The 24,319-nt window shown below is 41.8% G+C and overlaps 1 protein-coding gene across 1 annotated transcript in view; it reads right to left on the reverse strand.

Annotated features, from left to right (window-relative positions):
• The window catches only part of LOC124556187 (DEP domain-containing protein 1A-like), a 127,205-nt gene that overhangs the window by 25,217 nt on the left and 77,669 nt on the right, over positions 1-24,319 (reverse strand). The window contains exons 4-5 of the mRNA XM_047130182.1: positions 9,331-9,482; positions 8,341-9,245 (exon numbers count right to left, since the gene is read on the reverse strand). Of these exons, the coding sequence (XP_046986138.1) occupies positions 8,341-9,245; positions 9,331-9,482 (1,057 nt within the window). The remainder of the gene's footprint in view (positions 1-8,340; positions 9,246-9,330; positions 9,483-24,319) is intronic.

Here is a 24,319-nt window from a genome sequence, read left to right on the forward strand (position 1 = left end):
AGTGTTACCGTTGTGGGAAGCAAGGTCATTTTAAGGGACAATGTCGGGAACCGCAGTGTTTCAATTGTCAGAAAACAGGGCATAAGGCACAGCAGTGTAAAGCCAAGAAACGGGTTAATGATACAGCAGTTAAAAACCTGTTAAATGAAAAAGGGAGTGTTCCTGCTGTCGGGAGGCATTCCCAGTAAAAAGAGGTACTCAGAGAGTGCACGAAGAGGCGGATTGTAATTTGATGGCTTGGATAAAAGATAAGTGGCGAAGAGTTTTAGTGGATACTGGAGCGCATGTATCAGTAGTCAGTGTGGACCTCGTGCGCAAGAAAGGATTGGAAGCTCCGAGGTACAGATTGCGCGCAGTAGGTGATAAAAAATTAGATGCACTAGGGACAGCACAGCTCAAGTTTAAGATAGGGAATGTGTGGTTCCGGGAGCAAATGGAGGTGTTGTCAACTGTGGGACAGGGATTTTCAGCGATACTTGGGTTGGACTTTCTGATTAAACATCACACCAAAATTGACCTTCCGCAACATACGCTGGAACTCTATGGGAACTTGTTCTCAATGGGTACAGCTGTTGGAAATGTTTCAGAGTCGCAAGGTGCACTGATAGCTAAGGTGATACCAACTAAACTGCATATAAGTGCATTAAAGGTGATTTCGTGTCACAAAGTACGAACAGGTACAGGGAAGTTGATCTGGGTACCAGTGGGTGTCGATGTGACACAGCAGATTTGTAGGAGTGTATCACAGGTAACGGACATGAATGGGCAGTTTATGGTCCCGGTGAGTTTAGATAACTTTGGGCGGGATGATGTCGATCTGCCGAAGGGATTAGTAATAACCACAGTAGAGTTAATGGATGAAGAGGACATCGATAGTTCGAGGCTAGACTATGATGTAAAGCAAACCATCAACACGTCTGCACTCTTCGTGACAAGGTAAATCACTTGAAAGGAAATGGTCGTTCGGGTATGGAAGCATTATTACTAAAGTATAAAGCATTGTTTGAAACACAGGGTATGTTACCCTCTGCACCGGTAACACAGCATCGTATTCCAACAGGGAATCACACTGCGGTGTATCGTAAGCCATACAGACTACCGAAACAATTACAACCAGTAGTAGAGCAATTAATAGAGCAACAAATGGAAGATGGGATAATCCAGCACAGTAATAGTCCTTGGTCTAGTACAGTGGTCCTAGTTCCGAAGAAGATACCAGCCGGGTCGAAAAAATTTCGCTTTTGTTGCGATTACAGACATTTTAATGAACGGACAGTGGCGGACGTATATCCGACTCTGAATATCACAGAAACGTTAGACAATCTAGGGCACTGTAAATTTTTCTCCACTACGGATTTCCGAAGTGGTTATCACCAGATTGAAGGATGTCCGGATGACAGGCCAAAAACAGCATTTACGACGCATAGTGGTCACTTCGAGTATAAAATAATGCCGTTTGGACTAAAAAAACGCTCCAGCAACATTTCACAGGTTGTTGGATGGAGTCCCTCGCGGATTGAAACCGAAAAAATGCATGGTTTATCTGGATGACATTATAGTTTTTCAAGAGATATAGAGCAGCATGTGGAACAGTTAGAGGAGGTGTTTAAAAGATTAGAGGCAGCATGGCTGACATTAAGTTTGGACAAATGCCATTTTGTGCAAGCACAAGTAAATTATCTCCGGCATGTTATCAGTCAGGACTGGGTACAGACAGATCCTCATCTCACTTCTGCAGTATAAGATTTTCCGGTTCCGCAAACGGTTAAACAACTGCAATCGTATATTGGTCTTGCGAGCTATTATCGAAAAACCGTACAGGGGTTCGCAGAAACAGCGAGGCCACTTACTAAGTTGCTAAGGAAAGGTGTTACCTTCCAGTGGACGTCAGTGTGCGAGAAAGCATTCCAAGAGTTGAAACGGATACTGACATCAAATCTAGTTTTGAAGTTTCCAGACATTTCGAAGGGGTTTATAATACAATGTGACACGTCTAATCACACTCTTGGGGTTGTACTTGGACAAGAAATTGATGGAAAAGAACATCTGATTGCGTTCGTGTCTCGTCAACTTAACAAGGCGGAACAAAATTACTCCACGACGGAAAAGTAATTGTTAGCAGTAATATACGGGATTTCGTACTTTTGATGTTATCTGTATGGTAGAAGGTTTAAGGTTGTGAGATTATTCAGCTCTGAAATGGTTATTACGTCTGAAAGACCCAGCGAGTAGGCTAGTGAGATGGGTGCTGAAACTCAGTGAGTTTGATTATGAGGTAATACACAAGCCAGGTGTGAAACATGCCAATGCTGACGCATTGAGCAGGAAAGTGGCAGTATTACAAGTAACAGGGGTGACTCAAGATGAGTGGAAAAGGGCACAAGCCGTGGATAGTGATTGCCAATTGTTCAGAAAGCAACTGCAGTTCCTAGTACAGGACGGGTTACTTTGCAGGTCGACGAAATGCAGCCCACATGTCGTCATACCAGCAGTGTTAAGATCTGAAGTTTTGCGACAAGTGCATGACCATTTTCTTTCAGAACATGGCAGGAGAAGAGCTACGGATAGGCGGGTAAGTTTTGGTGGATGACACGACGTCAAGACGTGGACGAGTGCGTCAGGAATTGTGTGCCATGCGCACAGCGTGTGGACTTGAGCCATCAAAAGATTCAGCTTCAAAGATTACCAGAGGCAGACAGATCTTTCCAACAAATCTGAATTGATGTATTATGCCCATGTCATAGGAGTGCAGCAGGGAATAAGTATGCGTTAACAGCGATTGACCACTTTTCTAGGAATTTAGTCATGGTCGCATTACCAGATCAGAAAGCAACTACGGTGGCACAAGCTTTAGTTAATAATTGGTTACTCAGGTATGGGATACCTCAGTCCTTAATCTCCGATCAAGGTACTAATTTCACATCTGATCTGATACAGCAACTGTGTAAGTTACTGAAGATAAAGAAACTACGGACTAGTCCATTCCATCCGCAAGCAAACGGACGAACGAAGAGAGTGCATCGCACGACGCTGAGATGTTGAGTCACTATGTAAATAGTCAACACACCGACTGGGATGTGTACTTGCAATTCGTAACCAGTGCATATAATAGAGTAAGGCACATACGTCGACAAGATTGTCGCCGTACGAAGTGGTGTATGGGCGTAAGATGCCATCACCTTTTGACATGCTTTGTCCAAGGCTGGGAGTGGAGGGCGAGCATGTAAGGCAATTTGCGAAAACCATTAAGGAAGTATGGCAGAGCATTAAATGAGCTAACATGAAAGTGTTGGAATGACAAGAACAGATGGGAGGTACAACGAGGAAGTTGCCACAGTACAGAGTAGGCCAATGGGTGCTACTAGCTAATCCTTATGTTCCAAAAGGGAGAACCAACAAGTTCACAAACAAGTTCCGGGGACCGTACCAGGTAGTGGAAATGACATCACCTGTCAATGTAAAATTACAATTGCCTGCCAAGACAATGGTGGTTCATGTTAGTAGAGTTAAGCCGTTCCATGGGGTAGTAGATCCGTGTATACGTACTTCTCCTTCTGGCAGAAAGCGAAAAGAAGCACCAGAAGCAGACAGTAAACCGGGTATTAAGTATAAGTTGCGTTCGAGGGATGTGTAGTTAGCAGTAATTATCATGTGTGTATTATTTTCGTGCACGGACTAGGGTTATTTTATTGGTATTAAAGGGTAGTGATGGGAGTTTTTTCCTTCTCTCTCCATTGTGTAGGTGATGCAGGATGGGGTACAAGTGGTAGTAGTCCTCTGGCAGCTGACACAAGCTGGCCAGGTACAGGATATGCCGTTGCGAAGTGGGGTGTTGTTCGGGAAACAACCGGATGTGGTCCTCACGAGTCACAAGTGGACGCTTCAGCTGGCACTCAACATCCTGCAGGTAAGGAATGAGATGTGGCAGCTACAGGAGGTGGTATCGAGTGTGAAAATGGTTGCATCTAAGAACGGAATCTCACGGGACATGCAAGAAGAGTATGAGGCTTTGGATAGGTCATGTAAGGAAATAAGGGAACAACTGCATCATGTCGTGAGCACGATTCCAGGGAGGAGAAAGAGAGTAAAGAGGGGTTGGTTGAATGCAGGTGGGAAGTTGCTGAAAACAATTTTTGTAACAGCAGATATAAACGATATTGGGGGTTTGAACAATTCTTTAACAGTTATTCGCGACAGGGAGGAGAGCATAGGGAAGTTAGTGGATATACACACACAACAGATATGGGGATTAGGTACAGAGTTGTTTAATGTGTGACGCGTGGTGCGTGGGATGGCTACATGGTTATGAGCATATATAGAACAAACACAGAAATTATTGAATACGGATCTGGAACAGGTACAAACGCAATTGGATATAGCGGAAAGGAAGCTGGAAATGGCTATATTGCTGCGGGAACTGGTTAACAGCATTGGTGATGCACGAGTGAGGATGGATGAATTGCAAGAGGCACTACATCACGCATTGCACGGGCAGGTGAGTGTGACGTTGATGTCACCAGAAAAATTCAGACGTAGTCTGAAGCAGGCAGAGGGAGAGTTTCCAGAGGGGATAGAGCACGTAGTGCCGATAATTGAAGCGAGTATGTCACTTTATCATATGTCTAGGATTAAGGTAATAACGGATCCACTTAAGATGTATATAGAGATTAGATTTCCAGTAACTAGTGTGGGGAGACAGTATCACTCTTACGCAGTGCATCCTTATCTGGTCAGATGGGAGCACATGGGGAAGGGCGCACAGTTAAGGACACAGGAGGTTTTATTAATTTCTAAGGAGGGGGATACTCATGCTACTATGTCGAGTTTAGAGTTAAGTAGATGTCTAATGGAGTCAGTTTCCATTTGTCCATCACGGGTTGTTTTCACGGGCAAGGGGTTGTGTGAGATCCAGTTATTTAGGGCAGAAACAGAAGCTTCGGAGTGTCGGAGAATAATAGTGGAGCCTACGCCACATTTTCAGCAAGGTGGGAGGCATTGGTTGTATTCAGTATTCGCTACGGAGAGGATATCAGCCAAGTGTTATGACAATGGGAATCGGACAGCAACCACGGAGATGGAATTACTGGACAGTGGTTTGCTAATCAACGGGACAAATTGTGAAATAGTAGGGGATCGTTTCAGCTTACCAGCAACAGTCACGGGAGTCACCAAGGTTACAGATACTCATCTGACATTGTACTGGCCAGATGCGTCATTCAGCATCGCTCCAGGAGAAAATTTGACGTATATTAACAACACCTTGGATGCTACACTATTGCAAATGATAGATAAACTAGTAGATTCGGAGAAAGGTCAAACTTCAATGCAGCAATTATTAAGAAATGTGGAGGAGTACAATACCAGGTGGAAATGTAGCTTAGTGACCATTGGTATTTCAGCCAGTACTTTTACTGTGTTGATAGTATTTATCGGTGTGGTATATGTCTTATTAAAACGGAGGATTCAGCATGTTAATGCAAGACCGCTCCATGAGATTCCTGTAGAATGAATTACCAGTAGGGCATGAGTCAGGGCAACCTGGATGTATATAGGGAAGAAGTAGAATATAGGATAGAACTAGAGTTAACATATAAGGTAAATTTGGGGATGAATTTAATTTTTAGGAGGAGGCAGTGTTGCGGCCACATGTAGTAAGCATTGCTTCACGCAGTGGAGAATGGCAAAACTGAGGCACGCCGGTGACCGAGGCGTTGCGAAATAGGCAGGCACAGATAGCCTTGCTGACAGCAGCAGTCTACCAACAGACTGACGCAAAGACGGGCACAGACTGAGTGAAGCCTGGAGAGTGCTGAGTAAGGGGAAGTGAGGCCAGCACGCTAAGTTACGCTGCAATATACTGTGGGAGTAATAACAAAAAGCTACCACCGAGGGTAAAAAACGTCCTCCTGCAGGATAGAAATAGTGGAGCACAGGCAGCAACAGACAGAAGCCATTAGGAAGCAGTTCGGATCTGAGGACGGACGTGGTCCATGTCCGAATGTTCAATCTTCGTAGGTGACGATTCCGGAAGTCTGTTCCAGCTCGCAGGAGTCATCCGTTCGCTGCCAGATGTCAACTTCAGCTCTGAAGGTTGGCCTGAGTTCGGTTGGCACCAGGGCTGACTAACTACAGTGACAACTTCCAGCAGGACCGGCTGCAACGTGGTCTTGGTCAGAGGCGCCGCCAGGGACTGAAGCCTGGACTTCATGGCAACCCGGCCCCACGGCGGGTGGTCCGTCCATGACGGGACCTCGCGGACATCGCGACTGACGGCTTACTAGCCACTGGTGCAGCAGGTGTCGACAGCTGACCTCACGACAACGCGGCTCAGAGTTCATCTCAACCACAGGGCATCCTGGCTTCAGCGGAGCACTGGTGTCCTGAGGCTCCCGAGTGCGATCAGCGGCACGCATTGTCAGAGAATCTACACAGCAGCAGCCAGGCGGAGGGATCCACAGGGCTCATTAGCGACGACGAGGGAGAAATTGTAAAGAAAGATCAATAAGTAATTATAAAACTCCACGCCGCCTCAGTCTTTGGCACAGCTACTGTGTCTGCTGCTAACAAGTGGTGCAGAAGTCGCAACAATTGATAGCTCAAATGTAGAAGTTGATGAGCTGTTCCCCTTTCGCCCATTGCTTGTTACCTTTACAGTTCCCACTGCCTTTTTCCCATTCAGTCTATCTAGTTCCAATTTCGCGTAATCTAATTCACCCTGAAGGGCACAAATCTTTACCTACCGTGCAGCGATTCTCTTGTCTTTATTGGAGAGCCTACTGTTCCATGGGAGAGCCTCATTGAGTTCCCCATTCAGTTCCCCCCTACAATCATTCCAGTGGAATTCCATCCCACAGTCTACACATACCACTCCCTCTTTGACTATCCTACGGCAACATCCACATTTATGACACATTGCAAGACAGATTACACACTTAAAAACAGAATTAAATCACTTAACAGGTTTCACACTACACAAATGTCCATTGTTTATGAGCAGCAAAAATTGGGCCTACCGTTTAGTGCTTAAGATGTTTTATAAAACGTAAAAAGTCGGAGGTTGGATATTTGCTGCAGATCACAGCAACTCAATCATACAGGTAATTACAAAACGTATAAATGTGACCATGACCAACTAGGAAAGACTAAAACTGACATGTCAAAAAACAAAGCAGAACACAAGTTACCTTTACTGTACTGTACCATTGTGCTGTCAGTTCATCAGATCAAAATTTTTACTTCCATACATAGTCTCTCTAATTTCCAGTACTTTTCAAAGCAAGCCATCACAGAAAAACATTTTTGATTTTTAAGAGGTTGTTAGCATTTCCCATACTTGCATGCTGCTTTGACATGTTCGTTGATATTTTGCACCCTGTAATTGTTTGCAAACTCTACCGCTTGTTGAGTTGTGCTCAGCCATTTACTCCAATAGGATATAGGGCAGACAATTGTCTGATTGTATCTGGTCATGGATGATCATCTTTTAATTTATCTTTTAATTTATTTTAATTTAATCTCGGACTAACAAACCAACTTCAATTCACTTACTCACTCCACTACAAATTATACTGACTCTTACTGATGAGACATTGTACTGTGCTTACTCACACTGAACTAAACATTATATCCTAAAACAGGTGACCCCTACAGTTCCATGACTTGAGGAATGTTCAGTTTACATCACATGAATAGTTGATGTTTATACGAGGAGAAAAGCTTTTCTTCTTACTTTAATCATAAAGGGCAATTTTACTGCAAGTTGTCCGACATTAAACATTCTCCCCATGATATCGTTACAAATCAACTAATTATTTTGATCAACATTTCAAAATATTTTCCATCCAGCCAAATAAAATATTATTACAAGGTCACAAAACTGTGAGTCATATTTTACTTTAACTGTTTTTTCTTTCAGTGGTATGGCAAGACACCACAATACAAATACATAGTGCTGTACAAGTTTAAGTTTAGGTGACAAATTGAAAAGGAACAGCAACATACGTTAACTGAACACAAAATTTAGGAACAATATTTATGGTGCAAGTATATCCATAAGGGCTGTTAAAGTGTGCAGCAACCAGTAAGATATGTTTTCAGCAAGTTTCAATAACTTTTGAGGGTCATTGGTGGGATAATGGAGGATTTCTAATCCAGTTTGAAATTTTTTTTTTTCATTTTTGCAGAAATTTATTCTCTGCAGGAACTACTTCATATTCATTAATTGTGCTGACCCAAATAATATTAGTAGGAAAACATTATTTCATCAAAAATATTTCTTTCCTCAAGAATCAAAGTTTCTTAGTTTAGGTTTTAGTAACACCATCTACAGAATACACTTACTTTATTTGCAGTGTTGTTAGATCCTGGATCACGACTGCAATCCATGAGCTTGCTCAGAGTTTCAAGGGCTGCTTCATAATCCAACTGAATGGAGCCAAGATCTTGTCCCTCCACATCATCTACTGATTGTGACAAAGCTGGATTGAAGTAGCCACCAGATTTGCTTCGAAGGTGGTTAATGTTCGGTTCTTTGGAAAGTTTTCTATTTCTGTACCAGCCACATTTCCCAGGTTTTGGTCTTGTAATTAATCTTTGTGTGCCAACTGCAGTTGCTTTGTGTGTCTCTCTCATGCTTTTCGAATGTTTTGCAAGTGGTTTCGTACACATTTTCTGAGTGACTTCCAACAAATTAGGAGCACTAGCATTTCTTTTTAAGTTAACAGTTACTGTTTCAGGAACTCTGAGTGAACTAACTGTCAATGTGTTCGATGGGTTGTATAACCTTTGGAAATTTTCAGTCTTCTGTGAAACAGCTGAATCATTATTGCACGACTTTACTCCCTTAAGAGAAAAATGTATTGTATCCATTGTCCTTTGAGGAACAATTCTCGTAACTGGGCTGTCTGATGTAAATGCAGTTTCAAAACACAGGTTTGGTGGTAACACGGTATTTAGCAGTTTCTTTGAGCTTATAATTTGCTGAAACTTGGCATCAGAAATTTTATTAGACGTTTTTTGTAATTCTCTTGCAGGGCTTCCTGTTGCTGAAATTTTGTGCACTGGCTGAACTTTTAAGTTGTCTCCAGTATCTTGACACTGATATTGTAAAGAATGATTCATTGATTCCACAAACAAATATGCTTGTGTGATAATTTCATACATTGCAAATGTCGTCAGAGGCTCAGTCCAATTACAGAAATAATTCCTTACATCAGACAAAGCATCACTTGTGAATCCCGAAGGCCCTAGAAGAATAAATAAAGTATGTAAATAATTTGGGTGTTTCTTAGATAGGATACTACACGTGCATATTTTAACAATAATACTTACAATGAAGAAGGCTATTAACAGCTGAGAGTATATGATGTGGCAACTGTGGATTGGGAAGTTCATCTTGTGTGACATTTTGCAATATCCATTCGTATGGTACACAGCTTGGAAAGAACTCAGCAACTGGTACTTCTGAAAGAAGTTCCTGGAGCCTGAAACATGACAACTGTTTTTAACGTTTGTTAAAACTACAGACAGAATGGCTGGCTGGTGTTTACCTACAAGAGAGAAAATACCTAACTACCAACAAATATTAAGTACATAACAGTAATCCTATCTTTCAGAACTAAATGTTACTTCTTTAGCAAGGAAAGGGGAATAGTTGGAGAAAGCTGGGTTGGGGGGAGACAAGTCAATCACATCCTAAGTTCAGGGTATGAAGAAACACAAATAAATCAATTTTACCACATGAGAGACAGAGTGAATGTTAACAGAGGTTAAGTGCAGGGACTGGTAGGATCAGATGGTATGGTGAAGTGTAAGTTTTTATGGAAATGGCCCTTGTAATGTAGATCTCTTCCATCATACTGGAGAACATGCTCAGCAACTGGGTACAGGATGTTTGCAAGAAAGGTAGTTATTCTGCGTTCATTAATGCATTCAGCCAGTTCAGTGGTGGCCATTCTAAAATAAAAAGCCATACAGTGAACACACTTGATAAACAACACGAGTGGTCTTTCATGATGTTCTACCTTTGGTGATGGGTGGGTGTATGGGGTAGGTTTTAAATTGGGAACAATTGATGGGGTAGTAGCTATTGGTAAGCATAATAGTCTGGTAGTGCCATATGGCTTCCAAGAATTTGCACAGGTGGTGCCAATAAGCCTGAGAGCCTGTTACACCACTTGTGCCATTTGCATTTTCCTCACAACACTAGTTTCCTGAACTTCAGCAATGGGAACTCACTCCAACACTCTCTTGTCTCACCAACCTCTCATCCTATGATTTGTTATTATGTTTATTTTTTTATTTAATTTTCCTAAGCCACCTTACATTACAATTTAATTACTTATATTTACTTTCTTTTTAGTCTTACATTTTCTCTCTTTCCCATCCTTTTGATCTATTTCTTCACTGATTATTCTTTCCACCCTTCACATCTCTTACTTTTTTGAGTATGTCTTTAATCTCACTCTATCATTTTCTGTCTATATGAGCAGCTGGCGCTATACTTATCAGTGTAATGTATTAACCCCTAAGACATCATCTTTATCCTTGCCTCAATTCACCATCACAGAATAAGTTCTTCTCACCCTATGATTGTTATTGTGTTAATTTTTTATTTAATTTTCCTAAAACTGTGTGGAACCATGTGAGATACTCAGTCTTGGAACAAGTCTCTGCGCAACTCTCAAAATTAGTATTGTGTGGCCCCTACTGAAATGGTTGTATTAGTGTTATTTCATGTCCTTGCATCTTCATTGATATCATTCCCATCAATCCATTCATTTTATTCCACTCAATAGCTTGTTTAAAGTACAGATGAGAATTTACTGATGCATGGTGATGTACCTTCTGAGTTAATGCACCCGGAAAAGCTGCACCAGACCCCTTCTGAGGTATTGACAAATTGAGGATCCAAATATACTGATACCATTTTATTTAGAAGCCACTAGTAGAAATGAATACATGCAAGTTGATCTGGAAGCTTTAACTTCTGCCCAACAGAAAATTTGTAAGGATAAAATGCACACTTTTTTTTATAATGTTCTGATACTGTGATCTTTTAATTCCCATTTGCATCTGACTGAACTCATTACAGTTTTCTAATCATCTCTCTGCTGCTTGCAGTAAACTTGTCAACAAATGCTGAAAACAGTTTCTGGGCCAGATTTATATTTGTCACCCTGAGTATACCCAAGAAGTAATTTTTAATTAGACTAGAAAATATGAGGTTTATGACCCTTATTTTTCATTTCTGCTAGAAGCCTAAACAAAACTGGACCTGCAGAATAGTGCACACAAAACTATACAATGATTATACAAGTGAATGTCCCAGTCCCTTCTGAAGTAGTGCCTATTATTAATCACGTATTTCATGAGGTATCTACAGGTACAATAGAATTAGAATTCCAAGACACCCAACAGCTTGCACAAAGTTCACAAACTGACACCACAATTCTTAAGTGTGTCGTTCTTTTACAGAGTACGAATACTCTATCTATATGGACATTTGTCCCTATAATACCATGAGACAATAGTCAAAGTAAGTAAACTTCAGGGTTGTAGTGTCATTGACACTGGAGATTATTCCTCAGTTACACGTACACCTGCGCACCTTGTGTCTGTGCTTGCCCCACACACAGGTAGAAACACACATGCAGAAGCACGTTCCTTTCTCAACACATGCATATGCACATGTGCCCTACTCTAGTGGTCAAGCTGCAGCTAAAGGTTAATCACACCTATGTGGCTGCTCAGTGGGCAATAAGTTTGTATATCATACACAGTCAAGCATGCTGGTATGTGCACCAGTGAGACTGCAGCATAAACATGCCCTCTAGAGGCAGGCTGATGACTAACATATGGTTAGAAGACTTTCATTACAGTTGCAAAAGATGCTACTTAAGCGATACAAATAGTATATCTGCAACTGCAGAAATAAAAGAGATCAAAAAACAAAGAAAACAACAGGCATTTGTTATAAGGCTCACAGTAGTGAGATTTTAACATTTAGAGTGAACTATGCAAGTACACGTATTTTACTTATTTTGTGAAATGTGTAATCATAATGATGAATTATAAATATGGGAAAACTTTACATGAAGAAAAAAGTTAATCTTCAGTCCAACATGCTTGTAAAGGTCTTCAGTTTATATTATGAAAAAACAGATTTCTTCGCCTGCAGAGGTCGCAGACTGAAGCATCAGGAAAAACGGTCTGAAACTTGGACTTTTTTGTTGTTGCTCTGATGAATTCAATTTACTGGCTAAACTGGATGCACTGGAAGTTGAAATTTGTGAAGCTTAGAGAGCAGCATTTTGTGCAGTATAAGGATCTGCAACATACAAGGATTAGCTGGAGGATAATGAAAAAATACTCAACACTGGATGTTGGGTTTTTGGTTCAATTTGGAAATCAAGAAGTAAAAAATGTACTTATGGATGAGCATTTCCAATAGAGACTGGATACATGTTCTACTAAAATTTGTTATTTTCTTACAAATATATTTTCCAAAGGACGTAAGGAAACTTTGATGCTCTGTGTGCAGCAGGGTAAAGGCCTCATCATTTGCAGGTTCTACATCATCAGTCACTCTGACCCTGTGTTTTACACAGCTCTGAGAATTTGTAGTGGTGTGTTTCATCATGTCTTCTCCAAGACTAAACCATGAATTACTGCTATCCAACATCTTCTACCTCTACTACATTATACTATTGACACTGAAGGAAAACACAAAATAAAGAGAAGCTATACAAGTGGCAACTAGACTAGTTATGAAATTTTGAATTTTTGCTACCAGGGGCAAACACTAATGTTTCAAGTTCCAGTTAAAGGTATCTACTTCAGTTAAAGGTATCTACTTCAGAGAAATCTAACATAATCCAAGAAGTTTGCCAAGCTAAGGTGAAAGTATTTTAATTTCTCTCTAAACTAACAACACCTAAAAGACCTATTGTATAAGTGTCATCACAACACAAATCAATGGTGCACTTACCTTCACAATCCTACTTGAAGTATGAAAATTATACATTAGTCCTAACTGGAACTTTTGTACATTGTCATATCATAACCAGAATCTAGCCCAAATCCAAAGGCAGGTCATCAATTAAGTACAACACTTAGCAATGGCAGCACATTTATTATGAACACAACATTCAGCCAGAACATAATTAGACTCCTGGGCACAATTTACAACTATTCAAACATTGAATACTCCATTACAAATGTAAGATGTAGTTCCCAGATTTTGTTGAGGAAGGGCTAGCAACTTAAATTTGACAATTCTTTATTTAAATTTCTCTCACAACTGCATATAATTTATACTGGTGACTAGTTTTGAATGTAGCCATTCATTTTCAAACTAGACCTGCACTAAAAGTGCTTATCAAAGCAAAATTCCACAGATACTTGGGTAATCTTGACACAGCACATAGGCATACAACAGATACAGGGGTGATCTTATTACATGATACATCATGCTGATGAAACTGCACTACAGTAGATGATCCCCAGTGTTGATACAGCATTTTATTGTGGACCGCTTGGTCTGTCTTCTCTCCACTCCAGATTTGAAAGCACCCAAAAATTGGCGGAGACTGGTTTACTCTCTCTCATGTTGTCCCTCAATCAGGCCATATCCTCCTCCCCTCTCTTGTCTGTGGTGGTAATGGAGCAACATTCGTTGTAGACATTAAACTGCCCTTACTAGACTGGTTCAGCTGTCCCTGCAGACTTAACTTTTGATGAGTTGTGGCTGCTCATGACAACTAGTGATCCAAAGTTGCCCTTGACCACCTACAGTGCTTATGATCACCACTAGCATGCTAATTTCCTTTGTGAGCCTGAGAGCTCCTCACAAATGACAAAAGCTTTACAGTTTAGAGCATCTAGATTGATAAATAACTTGTCTAGTTGATGAGGGCAAGAGAATGTCTTCAATGGCAAACAACAGTCCAGAGAAATCTGTTATGTGTAATTATTGAAATAGCTCGGTCAATCTGGAGCTCTGATCTTTCATGGTCTATGACTGGTTGAGATGCCTGCAACAAGTCTCATTCAAGAATAACACTATACCATATTCTGACAAAACAACCAATTAAAAGGCCTGTGTTCAGTCATTGATAGTTATTCTTGAAATACATGCTCCTGTTGGCTGGACATAATTTCCATCCGTGACTTTCAGCATAAACAATTTTGTATCACAGTACACTGTCTTCTTCAGCTAGTGATGATGAGCATTCAACATTACAGAAAGAAAACTCCCAGCTGACTAGCACCAATTTGACATTACAGAGAAGGAAGTTTGATTTGATTAGCACACAACACTCCGTCCATTAATGATGATGCCAATGACATATCCTGACATCTTGGCAACTGTTGTCCATAGAGCAATTTTCATCTGTGGCTGCCTCACCTCTACAGACGGCCACATCACAGTTTTCCTCAATCTGGCATCTGGGTGAGTGAGTGGTACCTCCGTAGACCAATGGGGAATGGCTACAGAGTGTTAAGGAGCAACCTCTTACAAGGTAAAATGATGGGCTTCACCTGAAGGTCAAATACAGCTGTTTGCTGTCATTAATATATCTGTTGTGATAATCAACACCTGGCGGCGAAATAGTCATCAAACAGCCTTCCTCTGAAGCAGCGTAAGTGTCCAGGGGTCCACAGTGGAAACAGACCGGAGAGTTATCCTCTGTCCTTCAAATGCCTGCTCTTCTGTGGTGTGTTATGCTCAGTGAGGAGTTGGTTGTACCCATGTTGGTCGGGCGCTGGATTGTTGCGTGACAGTCGTGCAACAAGTCTGATCCATTCTCCCTGGCATGTTCGACTGGTGATGGAGATTTGTGCTGAACACCGATACACCTCTACTTTAACATTCTCTACTCCCTCCTGACATATAGGTTCGACATTCCAAGCTGCTATCTTTTGCTTATTCAGTTGAGCAGTTCTGGCTTGCTGGTTGTCTTACAACCTAGCGTAAGAGTATAGTTAGGTCATGGTGGTCTTCCACAACTACCACAATCTTGAGTCTTTCATGTTTTTTCATCCAACTCTTTTCTGTTGCATTTCCTCGATGTGTTGGCACCATTGGTGCAATTCTTCCACTGTTTTGATACCCTTTACAGAAGAACATGGTACATGTCTTCTTCAACTAATTTCATCAAGTGCAAGATTTTAATGGCTTCTGTCATATTTGGATTCGCAATGTGGCAAAGGGCCGAAACTTCCTGTATTATACTGTGTTGTTCCCCCCATGATGTTGGCCCTGTTCTTCACTTGCTGCCGATTGTCGCCAAATATTTTCTTCAGTTTGACCTGGAATTTATCTCAGCTACTGAGCTGCTTGTCATTGATCTCAAACCACTGCTGGGTTGTGCCATCCAAGTAGAAGTACACATTTGCTAAAGACATCATGTCATCATTCTGTTGTATTTGGTGACTCGTTTGAACCATTTTGGCCATTTGAGTGGATCCTATCCAGAATCTCTGGAAAACACTGATGGATGCTTGATGTGTAGCTGACTTACCGCCATTCTGAAATCCATTGGTCTCCTGAATATAAGGACTATGAGAACAATGTGCTGTTTGAACTTCAGCTCCTATTAGTACAGGCAACTGCTTTTATGTTGTGCAATTGGAACCATAGTGATGATATATTGAAGTACTCAGCATCTCTACCAAGCAATGTCACGTCACAAGTAGAATCAAGTCTAAATCCGAAAGCAGGGTCTTCAATGAAGTGCAATACTTAGCACAAAGTATGATTATGAACATCAACGTACAGCCACAAAGGAACAAAACTGCACTCCTTGAGAGAGCCACTATTTATACGTACATTGAATATTCCAGAACATACAAATGCAATAAATTTCAAGAAGCTTCCAGAAAAATAAACAGCAAGTAATAAATAATAATTGGTGGTCAGGTTTTAATAGGTGGCCCACAGCATGCCAGCCAGCTACACCGACTGCTATGCCACACTGCAAGCTGCACACCACACAGTAATACAAATAGACACATACAAAGTAATTGTAACCAGAAACATTTGTTGACCTTCCCACTACCCTTTTCTAAGGATTATACATCGGTATTATCAGGTGGATTTATTTAAATTAATTTCATACACAGCATTTCTACAAATGATTTTCCTGCACAGCCTGTGGCATTGTCTGGCAACAGTAGATAAAGAGCTATGCAGCATAAGCATCCACACAGCCCTGAGCCATGTAATAAAATAGTTTTTTTGCTGTCTGCTGCTAGAAAGTGCCAAAGGTTGCCCAGGAAACTCATATGAAAATAATCTTTATCGTGTAACTTTAAATAAAACCACAGTACAAAGTAGGTATAAGCCTAAGAAATGTGCAGTGAAACCAGTTATTTAATGTATCTCAATCATACTTCTTATTTCATCATACCTGTGTCATCTGTTTACTGCTTTGTGTTTTAATAATAGACTCAAGTTTCCTCTTGGTTCCCTGCTGCTTTGTGTGGCAACATGTCTCATAACAACATCTTCTGAAAGTTCTTCATATGTGTATGTACCAATGAAATTTTGGTTCAGCTTACTCTTGACAGGAAATGGTCATTAACTATTTTGCACAAATCTGATAGTTCAACAATAGTTTCATTCTTTCACAGAAGAAATGTAATATGTTACACACCCACTTTCTGTCCTGCTACTTCTTTCACATTTGACCATACAGTTTGTCTATTCTCTGATGCTTAAGCCTAATTAATCAGTAATTTCCCCAACCACCTCTGCATAAAATGTATATTTCACTGTTTGTCGAGCATGGCCGACTAACTTGTGAGACCCCATGTTTTGCAACAAAGAAAACAATGAATACTGATATTTCTTGACTTGCTCATCCAGGCCTTTATTGATCAAACAAAATTGTTTTCACGCCGCTCAGAGCTTTGTGCTTCATCTGAAAGATCTTGATTGGACTCCAAATGTTCTAGCAGTCCCATGACAAATCATATATCTCTCTCTCTCTCTCTCTCACACACACACACACACACACACACACACACACACACACACATTCATTGGCTCAATTTGACATATTAACTCCTGTGTGTTGTTTGTTTACATCATCATCAATATTTGAATTTTTTTACCACTAGATTCCACACACCCTCAAGACTCACAAATTATATATGAAGTTTCCATCAGAACTGTTCAGCTGAGCGTAAAATATGATGATGCAGCCGTGACCAATGATTCTTTGCATATTTAGTCTCAAACAACGAACACACTTTCACATCAGAGACAGAAATACTTCAGTGGCTTGAAGGCAACAGAACAGGGTCTCAAGTGACTCTTCCAACACCAATCTCGCTTCTACGCCTCTCAACTCATTCCGACTGGCAGAGAAAAAAATCACTGTTGACATTTGATATACCCTGTATGGATCTCTAAGGGAAACTAATATTTATTCTTTATGTAATTAATATCCTGAGATGCAAATAATATTATAGTCAAGTACTATAAGCAGTTTATCTCACCATACATTGATGAAACAAGTCCACTGAACCTTCTAATCTGCATTCCCCATCTTATCTATACATGTTACTAAATTAAAGCAGCACGTCATGTTTTTCTGTCTGCATGTGAAGGTTACTCTCAGGAGCTAACATAGGGATTTTGATTCCGTTTTAATTATTAGATAATACTGATTCACAAGGATGATGTGTGTATGTAATCTATCACCACCATGCCAGACGAAGTTTTATGGCTGTAGGTACTTAGAATTACACGTGCAGAGCTTTGCTATAATCCCCCTCTTTAAAAAATTGATTTTTTCCTTTTCTGTTTTTTACTACATATGTGGAATGCAGACCTTGAATACAATGAATGTCTCAAATCTTACATAAACTGTATTTTTCAAAACTATTACTCAGTATATAATTTACTGTCTGCTGATAAATAGTGTAGGCAGTTCACGTAAAATTATTTTACTCACAGTAATATTCCAAATTTACTATTCAATAAAACCCTACATACGCCAAAATTTGACAATGTTAATAATTGTTTTAGGATTGATATACCTTATTTGAAAGATCTCATTCTTGTTTTTCTTAAGAAATTCTATCAACTGAAAACTGTAATTCAAAAGCTATCTTTCATCAAAATTGTTGATTTATGAAATGTTTGGTTCTTAAAATGTAAACCTTCCAAAATTTCAGTGTTACTGTCTTGTAGCCTTAAATTTTCTGATTCCAAAAAGTCTAACTTTAGTAGTTGTGAAGTGTTTAAGTTAGAAAATTAGTTTCTAGACAATTCATGGTGGGCTTCTGTAAATCTACACGTGTGTCAAAACTTCCACCCCATAAAAAAGTTAAACTACAGTGTCTTTGCCCAATATGTTTGTTTATTTTAAATTAATTCTGTCTTATTTTAATTCTTAAAATATAATAGTTTTGTGTATTAACATTCTGTGACTTCTGTTCTACATGCATATTTAAATAGGTATCATGCACAAAGTCTCAGTAAATCAGAGCTAGCATTTGATGAGTGAAGGTACTATGTTAGTTTGTTCGTTCAGCTGTGGTTGAACTATCAAGATGTACAGTCGTTATGTAGCCAATCCGACTACATTTGCCTTGAGTTACGACCATGCTTATTAGGCAATCCATTGTACAATTATGAATCGCCACTTGTGAACTTATATTAGGCTACTCATAGGTTACGTAGTTCACCAATCTGAGTTGTTGAATCTATAAAATACTTTGCTGGCATGCTAATCAGCGACCGTGTTAAAGAGCAATATACATGAATAAAGTGAAAATTGAACTCAGCTGTGTTGTGTACAATCATTTAAAAATTGTTTAAAGCCCTTAATAATCATAAGAACTATGGCAAAGAAGAAAACCTACAAGATGTATGAAGCATGAAACAGGTTGGTAAGCTTACATACTTACCAGTACTTCTCAGTCTTAGTCATGTTTGGACCATATCTAAAATAATCCAACCCACAGAAATGTATACCTTATAAGCAGACTTCAGTGCTCACTTCACTATTATTAACAGTCAAAATAAAGCTCTGACTTATCTTTTTTTCCTAATGGCTACTCTTGTCAGTTCCTCATCTACGGCCTCTCCCTCTAAAGCCAGACTAGTTCTTGCCTTCCTTCCTCTGTATGTGCCTGAAGGGCACAGATTTTTGTCACTGCTCTTTTTCTAACACATATTTGTACAATTCCAGGAGAGGTTAGTTGGTTGTTGGTTAAGGGACTGAACAGTGAGGTAATCGGTCCTTCGATTAAGAGAAAGTTCATTTAGAGTTAGTGATGTGTGCCAGAAATTTGAACCAATATAGCATGTAGGAATCAGTAAAAGGGAGCCACTGAAGGCAAGGCTGATACCACAGCTGAGTAATAATTTATGGAGAAGTAGAAGTACATGGATCAGGGCAGTACAAACGGTATAACCAATGAGGTGCTTCATCAAGACCCTCACCAACCCAAACAAAGGCAAAGACAGTTGCAGAGTAAATAATGCTTTAGAGCCGTGAGATTTATGGTAGCAAAAGTTAAAAGGCTACAAATGTAAAGGACATCAGTTGGATTGCCAATAATTACACAAGGTGTGAGAAGTAAGGTCAACAGATGGGTGGGACCTGGCGTGTAGAAGGGGGCTGACTGAGGCAGCTGGAGAAGGAGATAAGGTTGAGGGTCTCCCAGACCTAGCTTGTGACAGGAAATGACCCAACTCCCCCCTTGAGGCACACTCCAACTAGAAATCCCACCCAACGGCAGCTGTCATGAGGTTGGTGCCCCATGTGTGCAAAAAGGTGATAAGTTGGATGGTTAGGAAATTATTGGATGGTGATGGCATAACTGTGCAAGAGAGCTGAAGAGGGAAGATCTGCACTTTGGCAAGGAGACTATGAGTCTACTTTGAAAGGTGCCAGTGGCCAGTCTCACTCCATGATGACAGACTGGATCCAACAATTTCAAATTTTACAGGACCACTGAACCAGAAACCTGGCACATAGTCCAATCACAACGAGTCCACAGTCTGCCTAATACAGAGGAGAATAGCACAATCCACACCCCAAGACGTATGGGCAATGTTTGTTTGTTTTGTTTTGTGGCAAAAAAACAACTAGTCATATGTGCCCATGGCAAAACTGTAGAACACGAAGACAACTAAAAACAGGGATGTGGAGGAAGGTCTATAAAATATTCCATAGAGAAATTGTGGTCCAGAACTAAAAATTAAATATGCATTCCGTCAGGGAATGGCGGAAAGTCAAAAGTTGAACACAATGCGCACGAAAAGGGAGTCGGAGAGGCCCGGCAGGAGACAGGCCTTTATAGGGTTAATGGTGATAGCAAAGAGGACAACATCCAGGACGGAACCCTGAGGCACACCGTTTTCCTGAATAAAGTTGTCCGACAAGGCAGAACCTACATGTACTTTGAAAAATCGGTCTCTTAAAAATTCCTGAAGGAAACAGGGCACGCAGCCACTGAAGCCCTAAGTGTAGAGAGTACGGTATCGTAGATTTTCTCCAAATCGAAAAACATGGCTAGTCTGGAGTTTCCAAAGAAAACCATTCATAACATGGGTGGACAAAGTGACAAGACAGTCAACTGCAGAATTGCGTGCTCAAAATCCGCACTGTGCTGTGGTCAATAAATTGCGATACTCGCCCCACTATACCAGCTGTGCAATAATCATATGTTCCATCATCTTGCAAACACGCCTGGTAAGAGAAATGGGGCAGTAGCTAGAAGGAAGGTGTTTGTCCTTACCGGGCTTAGAGATGGGTATGACAGTGGCTTCACGCCAGCATTTGGGGAACGTGCCCTCTGCCCAGATGCAATTGTATGTATTAAGCAGAAAGTGTTTGCCTGCAAGAGAAAGGCGATGCAACATCTTAATGTTAACAGCGTCTGGCCTTGGGGTGGAGGACCGGGATGAAGTGAAAGCACGATCTAGTTCCCTCGTAGTAAAGGTGGCATTGTAGCACTCACGATTCGGAGATGAGAAGGGTATCGCCCAAGCCTCCTCTCCTCGTTTCTGATGGAGGAAGGCAGGGTGATAGTGGGAGGAGCTCGAAACCTCCACAAAATGGTGGCCCAAGGGGTTGGAGATAACAATAGGGTCCATGATGACATCTCTGCTACTGTCAGGCCGGAAACTGGGGAATGGCTCTTGGTCCCAGGAAGCTGTCAGAGGTTGGTCCACACAACGGAAGAGGAGCTGTGCGTTGCAGCATGCCTCAGTCCACCAAGGGACAGGTGCATGGCGTGCTACAGAGGAAGTGCGAGGAAGCAATGTTCTGCGGTAGTAAGGATAACATTTGCAAGATATTGCACCTGGTCATCACAACTGGGGAAATGATGTTCGTCGAAGGTCGCCAGAGAGGAGTAAGGCCTCCAGTTGGCCTTAGTATGCTGCCATTTGGGTGTGCATATAGATGGGGTAGGCATGGATAGCACATGGGAAATGGTCACTCAAGTATGTGTCAGAGAGAATGGGCCACTCGAGACGATGGGTAAGTTGGTCAATGCAGAAGGATAGGTCCAAAACGGAATAGGTGTGTGTGTGGAGTCTGAAAGGAATGTGGGTGTTCCTGTGTTAAGGTAGAAGAGGTGAAGGTGACAGAAGGTCAGCGAAGAGGGCACCCTCTCCGATAGGTTCTGGGAGAACCACAAAGGGGATGGTGCACTTTAATGTCACCGAGCAGGAGAAAGAGGTGAGGTAGCTGCCCAATAAGCTGGAGGGAGTCTGCCCCGGTGACATCAAATGATGGAGGGATGTAAATGGCACAAAGGGAAAAGGTCAAGTAATGAAGGAAAAGGCGAACTGCAACAGCTTGAAGGCAGGTAGTCAAGAAGATGGGTTGACTATGAACGTCATCTCGTATGAGCACCACAGCTCCCTGACGAGATGTAATGCTAACCTCAGGGAGAAGGTCAAAACAGAACAGGAAGAAATGCAAGAGCTCTAAGCGGTCATGAGGATGCAATTTTGTTTCCTGAAGGCAGAGAACAAGTGGATGCTGTGATGCTAAAAGCAGCTGTAAATCCTCTCTGTTGGGCTGGAGGCTGCGAACGTTCCATTGGAGGAGAGTCATGACGAGGAAAAAGTGAAGGGGTATCACCTCAGTGGCTGCCGAGTGAAAGCCTGTGAAGACTTGCTGCTACAGGGCACAGATGCAGGAGGATCCTCCTCCATAGGTCTGCAAAAGCATCAGCATTCACTTGCTGTCAGTCTGTGGAGTCCAGGACTGAAAAGAGATTGGTGGTGAGCACCGGCAACGTGGAGATCGGCATGGCGAGGGTATCACATGGTGACACTGTTGAAGAGGATCTCCGAGTCAGCGAAGGAGAAGACCGTTTGACTTTGATTTACTTGTTCAAGCCTTTCCGGTTAGTAGAGGAAGACACACAAGACACACAGATGTTGGTTGGCTGGAGGGATGTAGGATGTCTTCACAGGAGTATTCCTTCTGTCCTTTCCAGCCTGCCGGTTTTGTACCTGGTGACCTCGCCCCATGAGGAGAAAGTGTAGTGGGATGTTGCACAGCTGGAGGAGAAGATGAGGATGCTACCAGGACACTGGGCAATTTCACAACCGCGGTGTTAAATTTGAGGTCGCATGTCTGCATGGCCATGTCCTCCGTGGAGTGACATGTAGCAAGAACAGTACTGTAGGTGCCAGATGGTAGACTGCAGGGTTTCTGACCAGCCAAAAACTTGTGAGTGACTGGGTAAGGCAGTTATTACTTCATTCATTCAGATGTCTTGGGCAGCCCACTCATCGAGATACACGGGAAAGTCACAGGAGGCGGCGGCATGGTCGCCATTGCAATTGGTGCAGTGAGGAGAAGGAGGTGGGCAATCGCCCTTGTGAGCACCCCTACCACAGGTTACACATTTGGGTGGGTGTCGACAGGACTCTGAAGTATGGTTGTAACGACGACACTGGTGGCAGCAAATTGCGTTTAGAATATATGGTCTGACTGTGATAATTTCATAACCTGCTTATCTATGACGGAAGAACCACTCTGTCAAAAGTGAGAAAGAGTGCGTGTCAGTACTAAGGAAGCATTTACTTTCTTCATCATTTGATGGATGGCAATGACACCCTGGTCAGAGAGGTACGTTTGAATTACAGCCTCGGTCAGCCTGTCGAGCAGCCTAGTGTAACTAACACCACAGGAAGAATTCAGCGTTTGATGGGCCTCAACATGAACAAGATAGCCATGGAGGAGCGAAGCTACAAGCAGTTGTGTTTGAGAATCAGAGGTAGCCTCCAAAAAGCAAAGTGCCATTGTGTGAACGATAGCAGGATTTCACAGGGCCACCAATTGCATCAACACTTTTTTGAATAATAAACAGATTTACTGTAGTGAAGGACTGACCCTTCAGTAAATGAAACCATGGGGAACCTTGGTGCAGCTGGGAGGGCCTTTGAATCATTAACCTCTTTCCGTTTATGTTTCACAGTCTTTGATTGTGAATATGATTGGCTCGTTGTGAGAAAATCCCCCATGGTTGCACGCGTCTCCGATGGCGTGCTCCTTCCAACTGGAGGCCCCCTTCAGCAGGGGACGCACCTGCCTTAGGGGATTGTTCACACCTCAGGTCACACCTACTGAACGCCTCACAGGGGCACCAATCGGCAATTTGGGAAGGTAGCAGCTCAGGCAGTCACCCCTCCCTGGTTGGTTGGCATAAAAGAGGGGGGCAGGGACCATAGGTCATCGGTCCCTTGTTCCGAATGAAACAATGCCACAAGGGGCAGAATAAAACAAGCGAGACTGACAACACAAAATGGAGAGAAAGGAAAAACCACAAGAACGGCGAAAGGGCAACAAAAACTTAAATGGACAAAAGGAGAGAAGAAAACTACAGAAATGCAAGAAACAGCTAGAAGAGATTGAAATGACAAAACAGATTATCGTGGCTGGCTGACCATGAGAATAAAAAGGAGAAACCAGCCACTCTGCAACAAATTAAAATCACCACCCGAAAAGCACTATGGTGGAGGATACAGCTGGACAAAGGACATGTGCTAAAACTTAGTTCAAATGATAAAACCCACACTCACAAATAAAACGTAACACTTAATCAGCTGATGAAGTGTTGTCAGATAAAATTAGTAGCAACAAGTCCAGTAATTGAAGATTTCGTTGCAGGACAGTCAAAGTCGGACAGTGCAGCAGAATATGGGCAACTGTCAACCGGGTGCCGCGTCAAAAGAGGCTGGTCAACACGGTGCAGGAGGTAGTCGTGGGTCGTCCAAGTGTGGCCAACGCGGAGCCAACACAGAACCAAGAGCCCTGCCACACATTCGTAGTCT

This window comes from Schistocerca americana, chromosome X (genome assembly GCF_021461395.2).
Source record: "Schistocerca americana isolate TAMUIC-IGC-003095 chromosome X, iqSchAmer2.1, whole genome shotgun sequence".
NCBI lineage: Eukaryota > Metazoa > Arthropoda > Insecta > Orthoptera > Acrididae > Schistocerca > Schistocerca americana.